Raw genomic sequence first — 21,818 nt, forward strand, 5'->3', positions numbered from 1 at the left:
AGTCAGAGAAGCACCAAGACTTCTCCTTCCTCAGTCTCCACATTTGGGCTTTCCTCTCAGGCTGCTGTCGTATGTACATTCTCCCTCGTTCCCCTGACATCAGACTGCCTGGACTGTGGAGCCTGCCTGCAGACCTCATGTCAAACAAAGCCTTTCAGCAAAACAAATTAAGGCAGTTATGTTGAAATGTTTGCATGGCACCACCTGAAAGAGTAAAAGCTGTTCTTTTTGGCTGGGGCTCGGCTAACTGGCTGGGTGTTGGCGTTGCAATATTTATGACTTGCTAACCCTCAGGCTGACTCCCTCCCCACTGCAAGCCTTAAACTCGCAACACATATGCCCCCTGCATCTCCATCATGCAGACGAACACACCCTTTCTTAGCACCTGACTGGAGTACTGAAAGGCTCCTTCTGTGGTGGAGGCATTTCCTGCCAGGCTATAGACAAGTATGTAATTGCTCGGGCATTTGTCTAATGGAAAGTCATGTTGACCAGCTCCACAACATTATTTTTCACCTCTGTTAACTGGGTAGGTTTTAGATTTTAACTTATTTGTGAATGAGCTTTTGAGAATTCCTTTATAAGACTTATTAACAGAAGCGCCACAAGGCTATATGCGGTGCGTGGTCTAATATCTAATGCAAAGCATGTGGAAATAAGAATGGGCTATAATTAGTCACACTTGTATTTACAGGCCACGCTGGTGGAAGAAATGTCTAATCCTAACACGTTTAAAAATCCCATTGGGCTCATGGAGAGTTAAACCAAATTAGGTTTGATGAGCTGATGAATGTGTTGGCATTGAGGCTGTTTTCTGAGGCTGTAATTTGCTCCTAGAAGTCTAAAAGAGGGGAAAATATTGAGTATTTTAGTTTAACTCGTGCTCTGTTTAACTCCTGTCTGACTCACTTCCTCTACAGCCTCTCCATGCATAGACAAAAGCAATACAAACTCACTTCAGATCACTGAAGATACTAATAGACCAATTCACATTCAGAGAGAATGCAAGCTAGACTGCAGAATTAATCAATGCCAATAAACAAATGAAAAAAAAAAAACAATAAAAAAATAAATAAAACTGGATCACTGTCCACCCTTTTTCTTAAGCCCTTAACTATTAGATTTTTTTTTAAGGTTACATTTCTCTGAACACGTTCAACAAAGCATCCTTTCACTGGTATAAAATTCCTACCACATAACACGCTTTCCCCTCCACAGCTCAGATTATATCAGTCCTGGAGAGGAAATAGTGCTGGTGTCCAGCACTGTCTGTGACCCAGCAGTGACACACAGATGGCCAACACAACACAGAAACAGAGAGCAGATGTGGCTAAAAACACAGAGGCCATCAATTCGCAGAACACATCCAGTCAAACACACACTTCCATGGACATGGGCCCACATATGTACACAGTTAAATACAGATGTAGCCCAAATAAGCGGGATTGTGCCCAAGGGACAAATCCAGTGCAGACACATAGTAACACAAACAGAGTGTTAGGTCAGAATTTTCTTAGTGCAACAGCAATAGCATTTAAGCCCTATAAACACAACAGAAACAAAACCTATGACCTATGTATAATGGCTAACATTTTCAAAGGAAATGCATGGTGATTATGTATAACTAGGAGTCTTTAAAGTCTGGAACTTGGGAACTAGGATAATCTGATGATGTCCCCACAAACTCTGTCCTCAGCGTTAATCTAACCTTTCATGTCCAAAAGCATACCTCTTAAATCAAAGTGTATGTCAGATATTCTTAAAGTCATACTTTTATTTCATCAAATGCATTTCATTGTTGGCTTTTCCTAATAGTAGACATCCTCTTTTGGTTACCTATGAGATTTGATCTGTTTATTTCAGTTTCAGGAAGGAGTACACATGTGGTGGATTTCTGTACAGATCTTATCGACAGAAAGAGGCTTAAGTCTGGAGCAGAGGGTGTCCTGTCTTGACAGAGTCTGCTTTCCTGTGCCCACATGTGTACTCCATATGGCTCCTTCCCTGCACTAACCACAAGGGAATTCCAGGAAACCTAACTGTACATGGTTTTTGGTCTAAATATGCTGTGTGCTGCGGTGGCTCTTTTAATCACCACATATCCATGTGGATGACCATGCCCCAACAGGTGATGTTTTTAGAAGATGGCACTGCTGGTTAGAAGGTTTCAGATGCAAAAAAAAAAAAAAGAAAGAGAGAAGATATACAGCAGTAGGATTGGATAGAGAAAAATAACATGTGCCAGAAAAGACTGGAATATGACTACCTGATATGCTGTTACAGAGGTCAAATAAATAAATAAATAACCAGATTTGATAGGCCATACCAAGTGAAACATTTCAGATGAAGCCAAAGAAGTCTGCAAATCAGCACAACTTGGGAAAGGGTTGATATATCCTGTGATGTGGGCAAAATCTGCTGAGCCTCAGAGTTTATATACGTGTTGTTGTTGATGAAGCTGCAGGCTCGACATGCAAACAAACACATTCCAGTGTCTGGTGAAGAAAGATTAGACAGTTCAGGGAAGGGAAGACTAAACAAGTAGTACCCTTACTTACGATGGCAATGATAACCAACAGCCATACTCTGCATCCATTTCTGTCACTGGTCACGGGCATTTTGAGAAATTTTAAAAAGCAAAACTCCTCTTTGGGCATTCAGATAACTGCATCTTCTTGAATTCGGTGAAACAGAAGTACCGTAGACAGTCTCCACTCATCACTGTGCTCATCACTGTGTTTTAATGCCTTTGTTAGCTGTCACTCTGTCAGCCCTTAATCAACCATGTTGACAGATAAGGCTAACTCAGGACTGCACACAGTCCCAGTATGCACACTGCAGTCCCTCTTAAAAGCACAGATACCATCAGAATCGGACTAGAGGCAGAAATGGATGAGAGTGCACGACATCAAAGCAGAGACAAGCGCAAGAAATTTCAAAGGCTGCAATGACCTACTTCTGACATGTATGCACACAACTCCTTTAACCTGTCAAAATGGGCACTGTGCTCACTGAGCCTGACACACTTACCAAAAAGCTTGTCATAAATGCTGTTCTTGCATTGTGCTTGCTTTTTATTTTCCATTGCTTCCATCCTATTCTCTCTATCCAACTTCTCCCTCTGGAAAATTGGCTCGTTGTTCAGGGAGTTAGAGAAACTACTCCCATCGTTAATGCAAACTATGAACCAATGCTCAACCTGCGAGTGATGTACTGCGAGTTGGGCCTTGGTTTGTCCCAGTGAGGAAGAAGCTGGTATGTAGTGCATAACAGCTTGTTCTAGCCATGCAATGGCAACTATTAAGCTAGCGTACTTGTGCAATTTTGTTCGTCTTTTTTGTACTGTTAACTACACTGATGGGAATAGTAATACAAAGACAACAAACTACAATAAATAGTGTATTTGGATCCCGAAGGACTAAGGTGAAATACTCTACTTGTGTAAATTTGCAAATACTCATGTGTACAGTAGTGTATGTGCATATGTAAATGAATATCAGTATGAACTCAAGTGTGACTATCTCGAGGGGATAAATCTGTGTGCACAACGGTGAGGCTACCAGCGACTGTGTTTGCTTTTCCAGTGCAATATATCTGAGATCTGCAGTCTCCACACACTGCTTCTCTGACTCTGGTGGACAAAGAGGTCACTGACAGAGTCACAAAAAGCTCCCTCTTTCAGCTTGTTTACAAAAACAACAGTTTAGACTTTAAAGGAAAGAAGAAGAAAAAAATACTTTCCAAGCTCGGCTGAAGAACATCCAAAAGAAGCTGTGCCCTCATTCAGCACTGGCTGGAGTGATCACAGCCTTTACTTTGGCTCCCAGGCTGCATGTACACGCTGGAGCAATCCTCCACACAGACTCCAACTCTTCCTCAGCTGCAGACATTTGGCTTGAATCTACCTGGCTATATCAAGTCGACTCCAACAGATTTCACCAGAGAACGCAGCACAGAGTAATTAAATCCAATCCATGCTCACAAAAATGTGTTTCCTCTTAAACTGCACACTTCCCGATCCTTCTCCATGCAGCCCTCCCATCTGATCTATTTGTGTGTAATTAAAACATTACAACCCAATCACCCACAAAATGGTTCTATATTGACTACAATGGCTGGCTTTAGTTTTGCTGGGGGATACAAGCTGCCGAAAGGGTGCATTCCAGCTAATGCCTATTAGCAATTACAACCATGATGCCTGGCACTGATTTTTTTCAGAGTAAGAAGCAGGAAAGCTGATTATTTTAGTAGGGGTTTGTGGTTTGACACAGACTTAGGGAGTTATTCAGAGTTTACTCTTTGGGATATCTGTGAATGGAATGAATGTTTAAAGGCAAGGCGGAACTGATCTGCACTGGCCCAGAAACAACCAAATAAAGGATTGAATGAAATATGAATAAAGAGTTTGTGTGCATCTGTGTATAGAGATATTTTTTCTCTTGTACTTCAGCTAGAATGAATTGGTTGTGTTATTAGGTTAGGTCCTTTATAGCCATTTGATTGGGCAGATCTGACAAAAAAAAGCAAAAGAAACATAAGCACAGAAAGGCTACTGTAGTTTAACCTCCTTAAAGGTTTCAGAAATTGGTGACCTTCTTGCTCACATCCAATCATAGATGTACATCAACAGTGGCTTTCTGATGACATGCAAATCTACACTGAACACAAAACAAACAAACAAAAAAGTGGTAAAGTGCATTCTTCTGCTGAAATAGACCACTAGTATCAGGGAATACCATTGTGTTGTCAATGATCTCTAACGATATCAAGTTAGGTGGTGCTTTGTGTCAATGCAACATCCATGTGAACATGATTTCTAAGCTGAGCTCTGCCTACAGTGTCACACTCTCGGGTTCGGCAAATGAGTCACACTGTTTTAACTGTTTAGCATTCAGTGATGAAGCATTTACACTTAAACACCAAAGTATAAATGGTCTCACGCAAACACTGCAGAGACGCGGGCAGGAGTATAAATAAAGCTCGTGTCAGCCCTTACACTGAGATGATGCAATGCACTGTTATTCCTCTTAGATATTGCTGACATTCAGGCAATGCTCCAAGATGCCTGGTTAAAGATTGCAACCATTTGCCAGCCTGTCATCCTGCTTCCCTCATTAGCTTCCCGAGCTGTAATCCCAGCCCTATGGACAGAGGAATGTGACTCTCCCATTGCACATTTTTCAGTGTAAACAGGTCAAAGAAGTTTTATAAACATATAACTTCCCCAGTTTGCTGACAGAATACCGATTTCCAATATTGAGATTAGAACTCTGAATCTAGACACAAAGGAACAACTGCTTTCAACTTTGCAATCACTATTTGTATGTCACTTGACCTCTTTCCCATGAATATCTGCCATGCCCATCTCTTTGGTTCCACTCCCTTCAGTGATTTACTGTAAACAGTGTTAAGAAAAAACGTGACTCATGCTGCTGTAATATGATAGGAGGTACATTGCCAGAAGGCAAAATAATGTTAATACAGTTTTATTAAAAGAGACAGGAGTTATACCTGAGGTGGTTCACAATATGAACTCCAAGATTATTGTTTGACTTTATTTTCATTAATTTAACAGACACAATCACCTGCATGAGAGGATAAGAAGTCAGTGATAGTTTCCTGGTTCGGTGCTATTGGCTTTTTACTAGTCAGACAAACCATTCGTGCAGTCATATCTGTGAAAGCATCACTCATGGTTTGCCAACAAGGGTCAGTATCCGCAAAGCCAAGTATAAGAAACCACATTTAAGTACAGTGAAACACAGCACTCTAAAGGGTTACTGTTTTTACAGCTGGGACAACACAAGCAACCACTGCAATCAGTGACATTGACCATTGGTGTGAATGCAGCCTGGTACATGCAGTCACAAATAAAGCTTTAACACAAAAGCACGAGAGTTTAGTGAAGCATTAACCCCATCTACTAAAGCTTTAACACTTAGTTTCGTTGGCCCTTCAAACAAATGTCTGCCGGCAGTTTTCAAACGGGTCACCTAAATTAATCCGTGTGGATATTTAGGAAAACGGGTTTGTTGTTAATGCTCGTCTCCAACATACTCAACACTCTTGCGAGCCCTTAATATTATTAACATTTTTAGGTTTTTTTCTCCCAAAACTCAGTTTGATCCTCACCAGATTTGTGCAACAGGGGAATGTATTTTCAGAGTGCTGGTTTCTCCATCTGTGTGACCACAGCACTGGGCTCCTCTCCCTGCATCTCTCTGCCCACTGTTCCCACGCCTCTTTATGGGCTAAATACATATTTAGGGAAACACTGAGTAGCAAATCATATGCTCTGACAGTACACCCCAAACCCAATACTAGCAGTCTTTTTACTATCTTCATGGATTTAAAGAAAGAAGAGAGAAGAAAAAAAATGTTAGTACTGGACTAAGTTTATCTATCCATGTATAATATTTTGAGCATGAACGCTCTCTTTCACTGAGCCCCTGCTTCAGACTATACAAGTATTCACATTCAAGTTTTAGAACAGCAACCCAAATATCAAACTACTGCCCAGTGCAAAGTGTGAATGGGGCTGGTGATTGAATTTAAAGTCATGTCCCAAAATAAATGACCCTCTAGTCAACTGTTTGCAAATCTAACTACTGGACTGCTGTTACAAGCCCCTTGAGCAAACAACTATAAAGTCCGAGAAAAGCGGGGAAAAAGTCCTCCAAACACTTGAATGGTGCTCACTTGGAAATTGTCCTATTAGCCAGACCAAAGCTTAACACACATCTGTGTGCTAGACATAACGATCAATGATTTCATAGCCACTTCTACTGTCCATTAGTAAAGCTACTACTCTGCACTTTAACATGCTCCACTGTACTGTCAATACAAATTATACCAGGAAGTGCTCGCTCACGCCATTTCCTTGTGAGGAGAAATGAATGACAAATGGATTCTTCTGTATAGTCACATTGTGTATAGCGTTCAACCAGTGCTGTAGATCCATTTATATGCAAGCAAAGAAGACTAAATTGGTTTCAGGGTCTGTGTGCATGTCAATGTGCTCGGGTGAGTCTGCAAGTGTAATGAATAAGATCCTGGCACATCACAACTGGGTTTCTCTAATGCACTCCCTGTAGACCAGAAGAAATAAACAGATAAAGATGAAGTGGATGTGGATGTGAACGCAATGGCAAAAAAAAGGGAGAAAGAGGGAGAGAGAGAGCCAAAAGTTAGACTAAGCATGAGAGGGCAAGAGGAAAGGAGGGAGGGAGGGAGTTTTCAGTTTTGTTATTGGAGCCGTACAAGTCATTTCTAACTTAAAGAGTTCCAGATGTGGGTCAGCCTCTGAGAAAGAGGCAGAAAGATGAAGTGAGATCAAGTGAGAGGGAGGAGTTTTAATAGAATGTGCCATGCATTCTATATGATCAATAATCTACCCTCCCATACTGGTTTGTAAGAAGGAAATGGAGATTTGTTTTTTTGTTTGGGTGGTAGGCAAAAGAGGGGATGTTGCTCAGCAGTAGGAGGTTGCCGTTTAGGGTGTAGGGTGTCAGGTGGAAAGATGGTAGAGGGGTATGTGGCTTCCATATCCCAGATTTAGCCCTATAAAAAGCTATGGTGGTCAGAATAATAGTCTGTTGTTATTATATGCACACACACACATCACACGATGGTCTTTCTCAAGACCAGTGACTAAACTCACCAAAATAGGCCAAACCTAAGCTAAAGACATCTGGTGAAGTAATGTGACAAAAGCTGCTTTTTAACTTTTTTATGAAATAGCACCCCAATTCAAACGTAAAACCAAACAACAGGCCTGTCTAATGTACAGCAATGTTCTGTTTATAGCACTTGCAGGCTTAAATGGAGCAGATATAATGATGAAGCCACTGGAAGCTGTACAGACTTTGAAATGGAAGGTAGCAGTTAATATGTGAGTGCATGCATGTGGGAAAGTACTATCTATTACGAGCACATTGATCTCAGATCAAAAGTTGGCCGTGTTACATTAGCGTCTTCTCCACATGCACGGCACACTTGCACAATTATGTGCAAGTGTGCTTCATAATTGTATTTAATATTGACTATCTATAGTTATTTTTTCTTTCTCTCTCTCTCTGAGTTGTGTATATTGTTCCTTGGTGCGTGTATGCATCCTCAGCATTTGCTTTGACTCCCTCTGTGTTTGACTAAGCTGCACGATCACACAACAAAAGGCCATTGTGCTGCAGTAAAATAGCTCTGCTCCAGGGAGCTGGTAGTGGGCCACAAACAAAGGCTGGTTACACTGTCCCAACACAAGCTCATGCATCAACTCAACGCTGGGCTGCCAAAACAGTCATGGAAAGAGCACTGTGAGTGTACTAGGGATCAACAGAGAAGGCGGAGAAAGAGACTTGATTCAGAAGGGATGTGAGGGTGGAGGAAACAAATAGGCAGGGAGCAGGATGCACAGCTGTAGCTGGAGGAGAGAGGAGGGAGAGATGTAAGAAACAGTATGCAGGGATGGTGGTGGGTGAAAGAGATCTGTCTACCAGGAGTACAGGATGAGGAAATGGAAGAAAGGGAGGATTTTAAAGGAGTGTGGCCAACACAGCGAGAGGCTGAGAGGTGAAGTCAGCGCATACAGAGAGCTATGTCAACAGACAAGCCTCCTGCCTAGACTCTGAAGGCTCTCTGCACTCCAAACCACAACAGTAGAACACCAGAGTGACATGTGAGGACTCAATCTGGCTGGTTGAGTCTTTTTTCTCAGCAATTTGTTGTTTTGTGACTTTGGTTGAACAGAAAATGCCTTCTTTGCCCACATTAGAGGCAATTTTCTTACTCTGACAAGTCAAATTGGCAACAAATACATCAAATTCTCACACACTAAAAGCTGCTGTTGTAATCAGCACCAGGCCACAATTAACCTTTTTCCACACATGGACTCAGAGGGAGTGGAAAGTTGTGATCAACACTCAGGAAGACCAATATGTGATACAAAAAATAGTATGCAACAAAACATTCACTGAAGGTCCTCACTCTATGCTATGCACTGTTAACTTAAATGCACTTTTATATACATCATTTATATTTACCATTAGCGTTCTTCCCGCAGATGAGGTGCTCATAGTGTTGCAGGACTCCCCACAGCTCCGCGTCATTGTTGACCACCCCCTCCATGGCCTCTGCACTCACCGTGACGCACCCTGACCCCAAATCAGGCCCTGAATGACCCCTCTCGGCCATCAGCACCCGGGCACCTATCTCCTCCACCAAAGCTTCCATGCATGCAGTTAGGCATATGGCCGCATACTCGTGGATGCGCACGGAGATGCGGGTGTCCACCATCCAGCGGAAGAAGCGTCCCACAGAGAAGGAGAGGCCGCAGCGGGCGGACTTGCCTTTCCTCAATAGTTCACCGGCACTCATGCTGTACAAGGAGATGGCCTTAACTGTAGCAGAGACGCAGTAGTCGGCGAGGGCCCAGCTGAGCACCAATTTCATGGCACTCTGCACTTCGAAGCGTGTGCAGCGGCAGTGCATGACGCTGAGACGCTGAGCCTCTCTGGAAATGCGGATCAGAGCCCTGCGGAGAAGGGTGGACAGCCGCCTCACAGCCTCCGGTGAGAACACAGGTGTAGTCCCCCATTTCATGCTCCCACTCTCGGCCACTTTACGCAGTATTTTGGCCACCTCCTCCTCAGTCCATGGAAACTCTTCCAGTTCAGGTAAGCGTGGACACTTGGAGAAGATGTCCTCTGGGTCTTCTGGAAGGACAGTGTTGACAGTGTCCCAGCTGTTGTTCCTGCTATTCATGGAGCCGGAGTAGTACCACCAGTTCCCCCGGTGAGGGGCCGTCATGAATGCCTGGGAGTTTGACTTTGAGGAGGACAGGCTGAGGGATTTGCAAGAGTCCCCCGCCCCGTAGCCCGAGTCCAGAGTTAGGTCCTCCAGGGTTTTCATGTGGGCATTGCTCAAGCCAGCCATTGTCGTCCAACGGCCTTCACAGAGACCTTCTGGAAGAGAGGCGAACTTCCTCAGCGGCTTACCTGCAAAGTCAGAGAAGCAGCTGACGAAACTCCTCGGCGAGCTGGACGAACTGGTTACACAGCGCAACACTTGTCAGACATGCTGTGGAGTTCAGCGTGGGACGGCGAAATACTACAACTCCTTCAGCAGACAAAGTCCTGGTTGTTAGAAAGAGCAGACTGAATCAAAACTCTCTCTATTTCATTTACAAAAAGGACAGCCAGGATGATTCAAGTCGCACCCGGCTCACCTTCCCCCTGATCTCACCGGGATTTAAACTTTCCTCCGGTAACCTGTCTTTTAAGAGATGAAAACAGTCCTTCCGCGATTTCAATACAGCCAGAGTCGAGTTTACTTATAAAATAGCTCCATGTAGCCGCTCAACAGACAGAAAGTCTTTGTTTTTTGCGCAGACAATTGTGGAAAAGTTCGAATATATATCTCTGCTCTCCTCTCACAGCTCGTCGTCACGTACAGTGTACCGGAGAGACTCGGCTGCAGATGTGCGTGAGGAGGGACTGCTGCTGAATGACAACGCGGAAGCAGCTCAAACACCAATCAGAAGACGCCCGACTCTCACGTCAGCCAATCAGAGCACACTTAAAAGCTCTCCTAAGTTGGAAAACAAAAGTAAACTTAATTTCCCCTGAAAGAGGGATACCGTAACACTGACGTGTATGACCTACTACTGCATTTGCCCATTATCCAAGTATCACACAATGTTTCAGATATTTTGTGAGAACATTATTTTATAAATATATTATTTTGTCAAATCGAGAGCTCAAAAGTACTATTAAATATGATTAAATTATTAAATACTATTTATTGTAACAGTAACAGATACATGGCACATCATCCAGTCCCTAGTTAGTTCCTCTCGTTCACTCAGAAGTACATGGCTTGTTCACTGCATATTAGTCAACTGCACTGTAAGTGTAACAGATACTCTGAGCGCCTAGTAATGGTGTAAGACTTATACCATATGAGGTGGAGTAAAGTTTACTTTTGACTGTACAAGGTTTAGGGTTTTCACCGAAAACTGCATTTTAAGCTTATTTAGAACAGGAAGGAAGGCAGAAATACTGCAACAGCTCGAATAATGAGAGATTTTGTAGTGGTTAACTAGTAGTGCACTGTACATTCTGCTCATTCAGCACCAGTTCAGCAGAACTAATAAAAAATAGGCCTGTTACTACCTGCTTCTCATTAGTCTGCGCTCACATAGGCAGGGTGTGTCTCGATTACACATAAGGGGTTTAAAGCACAAGACTCACTCTACGTACCTGCTGGACCGCAACAGTGGCTGCAATAAATGTTATCTTGTATATACAGACCCACATGTTACATGACATATCGTCTGTGTGCTTGAAGTGGAAAAACCCAGTCCTGATATGTACATGCACTCGTATCATGCTGTCTGTATTAGTCAGTCATAGAAACTGAAAAAACTAAAGTACATGTAAACTCCCCAATTTCTTGCTGTTATTCAGAGCATAAGACACACGGGACACGGGAGAGGAGATCACAAGGGGTCAGCGCTTGCCTCATCCAGACCTTGTTTAGCTGTGGTGTGGACAGCGCTTACCTCATGATCTAGAGAGGAAAGCCACAACCGTGTCAATGATTAAATGTCAGTTCTGCTGGGAAGTTTTTTAATGTTAGCGTCATGATGTTTCACTTCTCACATATCACTCATATGTGATCACAGTGTGATATGTGATCAATGCACAATGAGTTCTCTGGATGTATTAGAAACCATTTTTCGGAGGAAGCTTCATCACCTGACTGACGTCATCGTAGCGTATTGAAAGTAGTGTTTCCCAGACAAATTCATGTGTAATACTCTGGCTGTTTTGTTCATGTAGATTTCCCAAAAACAAATGTGTAGCATATAAATAATAACAAAAAGCTATAATTTGCAAATCCTTCGAACACTATAGTTTACAGAAAATATAGCAATGGGAAAATGTTATTTATCCTTTATATTGACAAATAGATGTTCATTTAAAAAAAATATCGTGAAATAATTGAAAACTGGAAAAGTCAGCTGTAGTAAGCTTTATTTCTCTGGCAATGAATCACCCTACCTCTGCTCAAAATATGTTGAGCAATGTTATTTCCATGTCTCCATTTTACCACTTCACGGCCCGTGTGGGACGAGCACCACCGTGTGGTCAGAAAAACAAATAACATTTTTATTTTACTTTTGTGTCACTTTTTCTGTATTGAGACCAGGGTTCCAAAAACATAAATAAACGCACAACAAAAAAACTAAAATATTATCCAGATGTAAGGATAAAAGTTTATTTGCAAAAACAAAAAACAAACAAAGAAACAACAAATGAAAATAAAAGTACAATACATTCTTAAAACCTTTTCTCTACAAAACAATTTCACAGAAATTACCTCGGAATGTATACTTATTTTTCATTTTGTAAATGTTTCATATATATATATATCTATATATATATATATATTCTTATATTAATGTGTTTCCTTTATTTTAAATAGTCCCATGTGAATGCAAAATTATGTACAGTGTAGACCTTTTTTTCTGTAGAGGCAAAAAAGGTCTAGAGGGCATTTTGACAATCATATAGTCAATAACAGATCGTTAGTGTTCATCCATATACATGTCCAGCCAAGAGCCCTCCAGCCACTCTTCCTCAATATAAGTGCCATGTTGCATAAACAGAAGGCATTAGGAGCCCGGCCTCCAGCCAAAATAATGGGAGCAGGTGGGGTCCTACTGGACTGCAGCTGCCAGTGACTCTTTATCACACCCTCTGTTCCCACTCAGTAGTCATTCTTAACGATTCTCCTTCTATCTCACCAGTGAACACTTCGTATCACTAAAACCTCAATCAAACATGTCCTTTCTTTTGAGATAATGCAATAAACAGTGACACTTCTATGATCCTTTAAAGAGAATATTATTTTCCTCTTTTTACAGTATATCTGAATTTACACTGACTTTACAGCCTGCTGATAAATACCGTTGTATTTCTGCTTGTCTCGGCCCTCGTCAGTCATTAAAGTAGCTTAAAAACTGCCTGCAGCCAAACCCTGATAAAGGCACACATTTGTGAAACAGCCATGCCTTGCACCACTGTGTCCCACACATGAACTGGTCTCCCTTCTGTTAGCGCTTAAAACAAGCTCAAACAGAAGAGTATCTGTATTTTCGACAGCCAAGCATTCCCCGTCTCTGTGGGATTTTAATACGAGAAATGAAGTTTGCAAACAAAAAAATCTGTCAGTAGATCTGAAATGCTCACAAATTCAGTGTTATTGAACAGGAATAGCATGCCAAATGTAAGCACATGCTTAATCCAGATAAATAAAAGTCCCTTGTTAAAAAAAGAAAAAGAAAAACCCCCTCATCACTTAAAACAAATCAAGTCATAACCAATAGCTTGCATTATTATAAATGCTCTATTTTAAAATTGACATTATAAAATAATATTACAAACAGATACAAACACACAAGTTAGCATGACAAGGAAAAGGATAAAGAAAGGAATAAAATAAAGGTGATACAGAAGGAGAAAGAGGGGCAGAAAGGGATGTATCTGTTTGAGAAAGGGCTTTTTCTGAACGGAAAACCTTCTGTGGTTTATAATATCAGATACAAAGAGGAGTTCAGCACCTCAGTCATTCTAGTCAATGATATTTAACAGGTAGAAGTTGATGTACTGCTTTATCAAACAAAGTGTTCCTCTACTTGAGCTACAACCCTGCGTCTGAATCGCCTGATGAACACGTTGACACACATTCTATTAGGCTCCCGCGTGAGAGCATGTTAGCAAAAAGATCTTAGGTTGTCTCCACATCTCCGTGTTAGAAAAAAAAAAGGGGTGCTTTCCGTCATGGCAACACACCCACACACCTATATATACACATACCCACACATACAAACACACACGCTCTCTGCTTTCCAGTCTGTCTGAAAACATTGCACCAAAAAGGACAGAGAAAAGGAGAATAAAAATAACTCTTCTCTCTGTACAGTAGTTCAGTCAGTGAGGCAAAGTGATGACTCAGGTCCGTCTGCGTAAAAAGCACGCCTCCAAATTTCAAATTTGGAATCAGTTTCCTCGTACAGACAAATACACAACAGGGTCCGAGGAGTCCCTGAAAGGAGCCTGTTTCGAAAAGGCAGAATTCAGGCAGTGAGCGAGCTCCGACAGGTCTCTCTCTCACACACACAGTGGGTCTGCAGGTAGGTTTAGGATCCTCTGACCAACAGGCTGCGCTATCCCTTGGGAGTTTTTTTGTTTTGGGCATTCCACATGCCTCTCTTGGAGTGGTAGTAGTGAAAGAAGTTCCTCAAGCGTAGTCTTTCTACTTCCAAACCGTTCTGCAGGACCCTAACGAACGAGAGAGACAGAGAGAAGTTTCATTTTTTGTCTCAGATCATATTGCAAATACACTTCTACACTAAAAGATAACCCTGCATATAAGCTGATAACCCTGATTTTCATGTGTTCGTGTACTTCTAAATGAGAATTTGGACATGAACAACATGAACATTAGAATGAAGGTACGCTGTATTTTATTACCTTGAGCGTTTAAACAACACGTTGATAGCTGTGTCCTTGCTTTAAATTACTTCTTTTAAGTCAGGTAAGGTCTTTTTTTTTCCAAGTCAGAAAATTGTGTTATTCTGATACCGCATGAATACATAATAATCTTCGGTTTCTTTAGCTCAAGTTTTGAAATTGCTACAGCTATAATTTCCTCTGCCACAACGCAGATTAAAGGACTAACATTGAAAAATTACAATTTAAAAGATAATTTCCTGATCACTATAAACATAAATGTTCAGCTTTTTAAAGCTTCTTGTGATCTTCCCTTCCTGAGCTGCACTTTCACTAATAATATAAACTTTTACAAAACACAGGGACATTTTTTACAACATGCACTGCTTTTACACAGCTTTTGAGGTTAAATTAGATGTTCACTAGTTTGTTCACTCTGTGTCATACATGCTTTGAGAGTGTTTATGTTGCAGAGCTACCTGTCCAACAGTTCCCAATCCTCTCCACCCCAGCGGTCTTTGAACTCTTCTGTGTTCATCCCTCCAATTTTATCAAAATCTGATTTATAAATTCCAAACAGACCAAAGCCGTTTACCTCCCAGTAACCTTAGAGACAAAAGAAAAGCACTGAGTCATACAGTTTGATGGTGCAGCAACAGGAAAATCTGATGCCTATACATGATTGTACTTCAAAAAGTGTATTTACTACACATATAAAATAAAAATCACATATATCACCGTAACTGGGGAATGAGTTTCAGTGCCCCTTCAAACTAAGCCTTTGTTAATATGTAACACGTGTATTTTTTGTGTGTTACCATCAGGCTCCTGTGGTGAACTACCACAGCTGAGTCTCATGACAATGGGAGCAAAAGCAAGGCGTCCCTCCACGCAGTGCTTCCTGATGCTTTCCAAGATGTTGAGAGGGAAATGGATGTGCAGGTCACACAGGAATACGATGCTGTGGCTGTCCTGTGGGAGAAAATGCAAAGAAATGCTCAAGTATGTTTGCTACATCCAAATGATATCAAAATCCTTCCTTCAACTGGGCAAAAGAAGTGTCTGATTTTTGTGTGTGTAAGCTGGTGCAAGACAAGCGGATGTTCACATGCGCTTTACCGCTTTTTACATGGGCTTTTAGGATTAACGAGAGCAGAAGCTCTCTTTAGGTCTGTGCTCGGCATGAGTGGGTTGTCGTCACGTCAACAGCCCATAGGTCATTTAGATATGAGTGACAGTCGTGTCATCCCACCATGACAGCACTGACAGTCAACTGACGGATCAACGTCTGTCCAGACTTCCAGCTGCTCCATTCTCCCATGGGTGGGTATGCATGTGTGCGAGACAGAGACAGCCACAGAATGGTGTAAGGGCACATGCACACAAATAACCTGTGAGAGGGAGTGGATGTGACAGCTATGGCATACATATGACAGAGGATATGCGGCTATCTGTCTAAGGAATTCCCTGTCAGCCACAGCTGGACTCTGTGCGAGAGAGCCAAGGAAGGCAGTAGGAGGCTTGGAGATAAGGGTGAGATCCACAGTCCATGACAGACCAACCTCGCTGTGATGCATTCATTATGCATGAGTGTTCTTTCTGCCTGTCCATCAGCCAGTAAAGGTCATGTGGTCTGTGCAAGCGTCTGACCCTCAGTGAGTGGCTTTTGCCTGCCAGCTCACATATTGTCGTCTTCTCTATGTGTGCTTGTTTCACTGACCTCAATAGTGTCCACTCCCATCTGCAGTCCTGCCGAGCGCTCAAAGTTGCCTTCTCTCCTAAGATACTCATATCTGCCAAAACACAAATATATATAAAGCGCGGCAGCCTTCAAAATATTAAAAGTCACAGCACACAGCTCCTCGTGTCGCATGCACACACCTTGGCACACTGCTCTCTCGAAGTGCCTGCTCCACGTCCATATCTTCGCTCTCAAAATCCACAATGATGATGCTGAAATTGTCATCTTTTGTCTGCCGGTGAAGATTTTCCATGTCAGAGATGAACTGCTGCACCCAGCGAGCCTGGTTTTTTACTGAAGAACAGTAATACCAAAGGCAAAAGGACAGCAAGTTGAGAAAACAAAGAAAGTATAGGCAAATAAATTATTCATCTGAAGGATGCTGAATCTGCCCTGGATTAACTTTTGACTCACCTGGGACCACAAAGTGTACCATGACATCTTTCCTCCATTGGAGCATGACTGGCTGGCATAGCAGGGGCTTAGCATATGCAGTGCTCCAGGGTGTTGCTGCTGCTTGGCCAGACGACTTGGTGGGAGGAGGAGGAGGCGGTGGGGTGGTGAGGCTGGGAGTGGCAGTGGAGAGGGCCGAAGCCGGTGCTGAGGCAGGGGCAGAGTCTGTGTTCTCTAAACTTTCCTCCCCCTGCTTGCTGCGGTGTAGGAGCAGGTAAATGTATTCTGAAAGGCGTACCACGCTACGTCCTCTCTCCATAAGCTCCAGCTCCACGAGGTACCGGTTCCCTCTTGCCGAGTCACGCCGCTTTTCAACGTTGATAATTCGCAACAGGGTGTAGATCCTAGGGCAGACAGACAGAAAATATTGAAAATACACAGAGAGGTTGCACATATAGAATACAACGTTTTACATCATTGGCACAAGTGGATTCATTATTGTTTGTGTGTACAAACCACTTCAAAAAAGCTGATTCTCATTATCTGTGGCACATTGAATTTAGCATGGATGATGAAAATAACAACAGAGAAGCTACTTCACACAAATAACATCGAGCTTTGCAAGAACTACTGAAGAAAATTGTAATCAGCATACTGAAGACTGAGAGCAAGACTTCAAAGCACCAGGACATGAGCAATATGTTGCAGCAAAATTACCTTTTGCTTTATATAACGATTAGCATAAGTACCACACCTAAACTAACAAGGATGCAGGGAAACATAGACCTTGTCTGTTTTATTTCATTTTGCCATGCTTACCCCCCATTGTGCTCATTGAGTTTCTCCATGTACTGTGCCAGCACGTCCACCACCTCGCTCTCTGCTAGCTGCAGGTTCCCAGACACATTACAGCGCAAGTCATTCCAGTCAGAGCGCAGAAGCTCAAAGTCCATCGGATTGACCGAGAAAGTCCTCTGCCAGTTAATGCTCTCCTCTGCCCAACCTGGCCGAGCCTCCACCTCCTCGTAGCTGTAATCTGACATTTCACCCTCCTCTGGCTCTGGCTCGGGGTCGGGATCAGGATTAGAGTGGTTTGTTTCTTGGTCGATATCTGGAGGGTTGGGGTCTGGCTGCTGCTGGGACTCTGTAATCTCTGAGGTTCGCAGGTAAGAAGTAACCCGTGATTGACCTTGGATTGTGTTGTCTGTAAAGTTTAATCTTGGTGGGGTAACAGAGGGATGAGGGGGACCGCGGTGAGAGGACGGTTCGATTAGGTGGTGTTCTTTACTGGGTGGGTCAGCCATGATAGTAGTCTTTAAATCCCGGTGCTCTCCTTTGCTTTTGCTTTTCTCTGGCTGTCTTGCCCCTGTTGCCTTGTTAGAAGACTTTACCACACTTTCATTGTGTGTGTTGGTGCTTCCATTGTGAGGAGAAGCCTTACCTTCTTTTATAGGGGGGTTAGGCCAGAGCTGAGGCGCACTAATCAGACTCCTACTTCCTGTTACGCCTCCCCCACCACGTCTCCTGGCACCCAGGTTTACCAGCCTGGTGGTCTTTCCAGTCTGATACAAAAAGACTCCTGGGAAAACCTCTCTAGGGTGGCGAGATGCCCTCTCGTCCCTCCTCTCTCGCCGCTGCTCCCTCTCCTTCTCTCTCTCCCTTGCAGGCTTGGGCCTGGTGATGTAGATCTTGTTCTCCTCCCTCTTCTCTTTTTTGCTCCCGGGAAGCCTATCGTGGAGGTTGTTGCCATGTGCAGAGTTGCTGAGGATCTGCCTGGCTCGGCTAGCAAGGGCAGAGAGGGACGACTTTTGGGGAAAGAGAAGAGAAGACTTGCTGAGTTTAGTCCGTGTGTCAACTCCCCTGTCTTCTCCGCCACCTGTTCCTCCGCCTTTCCTGGCAGGGTCTAGTTCTGCAGAATCAGTGTGGACCCAGGACAGAGAGCGACCCCTAACCACGCTTTCGATATCAGGCTGAAGAACCCTTGCTTCGATGTTTTCCAGTCTCTTCCCCGTGTCTTTTCTCATATTCTCCCTTGTATGATCTCTCCCCCAGTCTCTGTCCAAATCCCTATCCATCTGTCTGTCTCTGCGAGGAAAACGCCTCCTTTCTCTGTGCTGTATGATACTGTTGACTGGGCCCTCATCTTCTTCATCATTAGGATCCTCCTTCTTTTTCTCCTTGTCTCGGCCAGCTGGTGTGGGCTCAGACTTTGATTGCCGATAGGAGGGATTTGAAGTATGGCTGGTCTGGCTTGGATAAGAGGGCTTCTTGGGTGACTGTGTGCCAACAATCTCTGCCTCATCCTCTGTATCTACCACCTCCTCCTCCTCTAGGAAATCTGGGGACACGAAAGAGACTTAAAGTTGAATGAGAGTCTGTACGTGTGCAGGTGGGTGCATGTGTTTGCTCATTATTAGTTACCATCTGGGTTCGGGAAGAAGAACGGCCTGTCATCTTCTTCCTCATCCATCTTCATATATTTGTAGAAACCAAACCTGGCAGACAAAACAAGAGGCAGCACAGGCACACGCACACACACGGCCACATGCATTAACAGAAGGTTGAAGTTTCGATGTGCCTTGCAGCATAATACACTTAATCTCTTAGTGAGGGGTCACATGAATCACTGCCATCAGATTCACAGACACTTGAACACTTATTCTGCATAATCAGTGTACGCGCTCATATATACAAGACAAAGACAAATGTTCCCATACCTCCCTAAGAGATAAAAGTAATAATGCCCTTACTTCTCCAAGTAGATAGGGGACTCTCTGTAGAAACACTTGTTTTCTCGTTCCATGTGGGTGAGGCGCGTGAAGTCATTAGGGTAGACGAAAGACAGATAGACCTGATAAACAGAGACATGTCAATCAAAAATGCAATCGCCCCAGAAAACAGTGACAGGAGGAAAAGTTAGGTTAAACTATGTGCACTTTGTGACAGTGTTTAATTACAACCAGTCACTTTATATAATGCTGCATTTTGTTAAGGTCATTCTTGTCTAATCTGAAATGGATTTGCTGTGTAACTTGCATCTCTCTCTCATACCAGTTATCGTTCATCTTTGCAGATGTTGCAGTAACCTGTGCTGCCCTAAAGGGGGGAGCAGTGCTCAACACTGCCCTCCACTTACTTTGTTTATGCTGTGCTTGACACAAAGGGAGAGATGCAGTGGCGATATCCAAATCAGCACAGATGTAGCTTCTCTGTTTCTCTGTTTGCTGCGCAGTTGATCGGGATATTACACTGGGAATACTTTTTAAGGGCCACTACCATATCTGGTCACATTTCTGATGACCCCGCTAGTCTACTTTTAGCAACAGCTGACTGTCGAAAAATAAAAGCTGATTCGAACAAAAGCGTCACTCTTTTTGTGACCCAGATGGAAAGTGACTTACGAACTGCAGGCCCTGGTATCTGGCAATGGGGAAATCTTTGACTACATAGGTTGGAGAGTAAAGACAGGCCGGAAGAACGTTTTCCAGTCGAGAGGGATCAATCATAGGGGCTGAGAAGAGACAGAGAGTGACAGGAAGAGGCAGGCAGTTATTCAACAACTAGGCCAAACCAATGTGTGTATAGAACACTTAAATAAATGAATAAATAAAAATCTAAGAGTCAGATAGGTGAGTGATGAAAAAAAGCAGGAAAATCCAGAAAAAATGGAACACAGCCTACTGGATGAAATTACAGTCTGAATACAGCTAAGATGACAACTGCAGACAATCGAGCCAGACAATCAGGCATTTAGAGAAAACGACAGGCCAGAAAATCAGGATGAAGACAGAGAAAGAGGACAGCCTGAAATGATGAATGGCAGATTTACTGCTATAGAAGGTGTCCCTGGGATCCGGCTTCAGCATATCAGCTCCATGCAGGATGGTACGGCCTCCCTCCAGACCCTGAGGCTGTGTCTCCTCTGGGAGACGGATGTGACTGGCCAAGGTCTGAGGGATGTGGTCCACACTGTTCATCTTCAGATTGGACTCATCTGGAAAAAAAGCAGTGAAGAGACATTAAGTTAGAGTCAGCGGAAAAGAGGAAGACTCTTTATCTCATTTCCTTTTTTATGCTCCTCACAATGGACAAATTTGATATTTAATGTTTAAAAGAAGATATGATTTGGGCCACAATTACAGCAAAATCGCTACCATCTATGACGAGGTGGCGACTGAGGAAGGAAGAGACAGAAGGAGAAGCAGAGGGGAGATGGCACAAAGGAAGCAGAGGAAGAGGAGGAGAACCCTAACAAAAGCTGAAGTGAAGGATCAGAAAAAAGTTGAAGCAAACAAAAGCAGAACAGAGCCGAGTCATAATTATACCAATCGATAACAGGGTAGGAGGAGAGCGCACGCGTGATTAATGGCATGTCAGTGGCAATGCCTGATGGGAGAAGTGCTTTATAATTAACAGGGTGGTCAGCATAATTTTTATCCTCACGAGGGTGAATTGTGTCCACCATCTTTCTCTCTTTTTTTCCCAAACAATAAGATATCTGTTGATCACACTGCTGGTTTTTACTACACACAAGTCTTGCAAATGTTGACTAATGGGCTCGTTGATCAGCAAAATAATGGAACCCCTTTTTCTTCCTGTGAAGAAATTGCATCATTTTTCATATATTTGTATTATCATCAAAACCACAGCATTCATTTATGTGCAGCAGAGATATTGAGATGGATCTTTGCAACAAAAACAAAGGAAACCAAAGAAAAAAATGCTTGTTTAACTTTACACATTTATAGCAACTAAGTTGACTGCATCTTTGGTGTTTTTTCACTTAAATTATGAAACATAATCTGTGGCATTATTACACAAATGGAGCTTCCAATTCAGGTTGTGCCAGTAAGAATTTATTTTGAAACTATAGACAGAAAAACACTTGCATGAGCAGAGGGAAGCGTGGCACAATGAAAGACATAAAAATAGCTTGGGATAGTTTTTCAGGTACATAACAAAATACCTCTAAATTTATGTGCAAGTATTCCACTTATACAATGCAACACTGATTGCAGAATCAAAGTCCTACAACTTTAACTGGTGTCCCAGAGCAAAGAGATGCATGTTTTTGCTCAAACAGGAAGGATTATTAAATAATTTCCAGAGTGAGTGAATGGAAAAAACAACTGAGGGAGGCAGAGTGACATGAGGGAGGAGAAGGGATGGAT

General features: G+C 42.8%; 2 protein-coding genes and 1 long non-coding RNA gene across 3 annotated transcripts in view; 1 reads left to right on the forward strand and 2 right to left on the reverse strand.

The window, feature by feature from the left end:
- The window catches only part of abtb2b (ankyrin repeat and BTB (POZ) domain containing 2b), a 39,911-nt gene extending 29,418 nt beyond the window's left edge, over positions 1-10,493 (reverse strand). The window contains exon 1 of the mRNA XM_026176440.2: positions 9,039-10,493. Coding sequence (XP_026032225.2) covers positions 9,039-9,930 — 892 coding nt within the window. The 5' untranslated portion in view covers positions 9,931-10,493. The remainder of the gene's footprint in view (positions 1-9,038) is intronic.
- Positions 9,425-11,619, forward strand: LOC145430206 (uncharacterized). Its single transcript, XR_013910668.1, has 2 exons — positions 9,425-9,566; positions 10,433-11,619. It is a non-coding gene; the product is annotated as an uncharacterized LOC145430206 (long non-coding RNA).
- A 396-nt stretch (positions 11,620-12,015) lies between these two features.
- b4galnt4a (beta-1,4-N-acetyl-galactosaminyl transferase 4a) overlaps positions 12,016-21,818 on the reverse strand; it is a 153,352-nt gene continuing 143,549 nt past the window's right edge. Inside the window, exons 10-20 of the mRNA XM_026176454.2 lie at positions 20,477-20,641; positions 20,049-20,158; positions 19,398-19,498; positions 19,069-19,142; positions 17,467-18,985; positions 16,669-17,051; positions 16,395-16,548; positions 16,234-16,306; positions 15,332-15,485; positions 14,993-15,119; positions 12,016-14,342 (exon numbers count right to left, since the gene is read on the reverse strand). Coding sequence (XP_026032239.1) covers positions 14,228-14,342; positions 14,993-15,119; positions 15,332-15,485; positions 16,234-16,306; positions 16,395-16,548; positions 16,669-17,051; positions 17,467-18,985; positions 19,069-19,142; positions 19,398-19,498; positions 20,049-20,158; positions 20,477-20,641 — 2,975 coding nt within the window. The 3' untranslated portion in view covers positions 12,016-14,227. The remainder of the gene's footprint in view (positions 14,343-14,992; positions 15,120-15,331; positions 15,486-16,233; positions 16,307-16,394; positions 16,549-16,668; positions 17,052-17,466; positions 18,986-19,068; positions 19,143-19,397; positions 19,499-20,048; positions 20,159-20,476; positions 20,642-21,818) is intronic.

This window comes from Astatotilapia calliptera, chromosome 7 (genome assembly GCF_964374335.1).
Source record: "Astatotilapia calliptera chromosome 7, fAstCal68.1, whole genome shotgun sequence".
NCBI lineage: Eukaryota > Metazoa > Chordata > Actinopteri > Cichliformes > Cichlidae > Astatotilapia > Astatotilapia calliptera.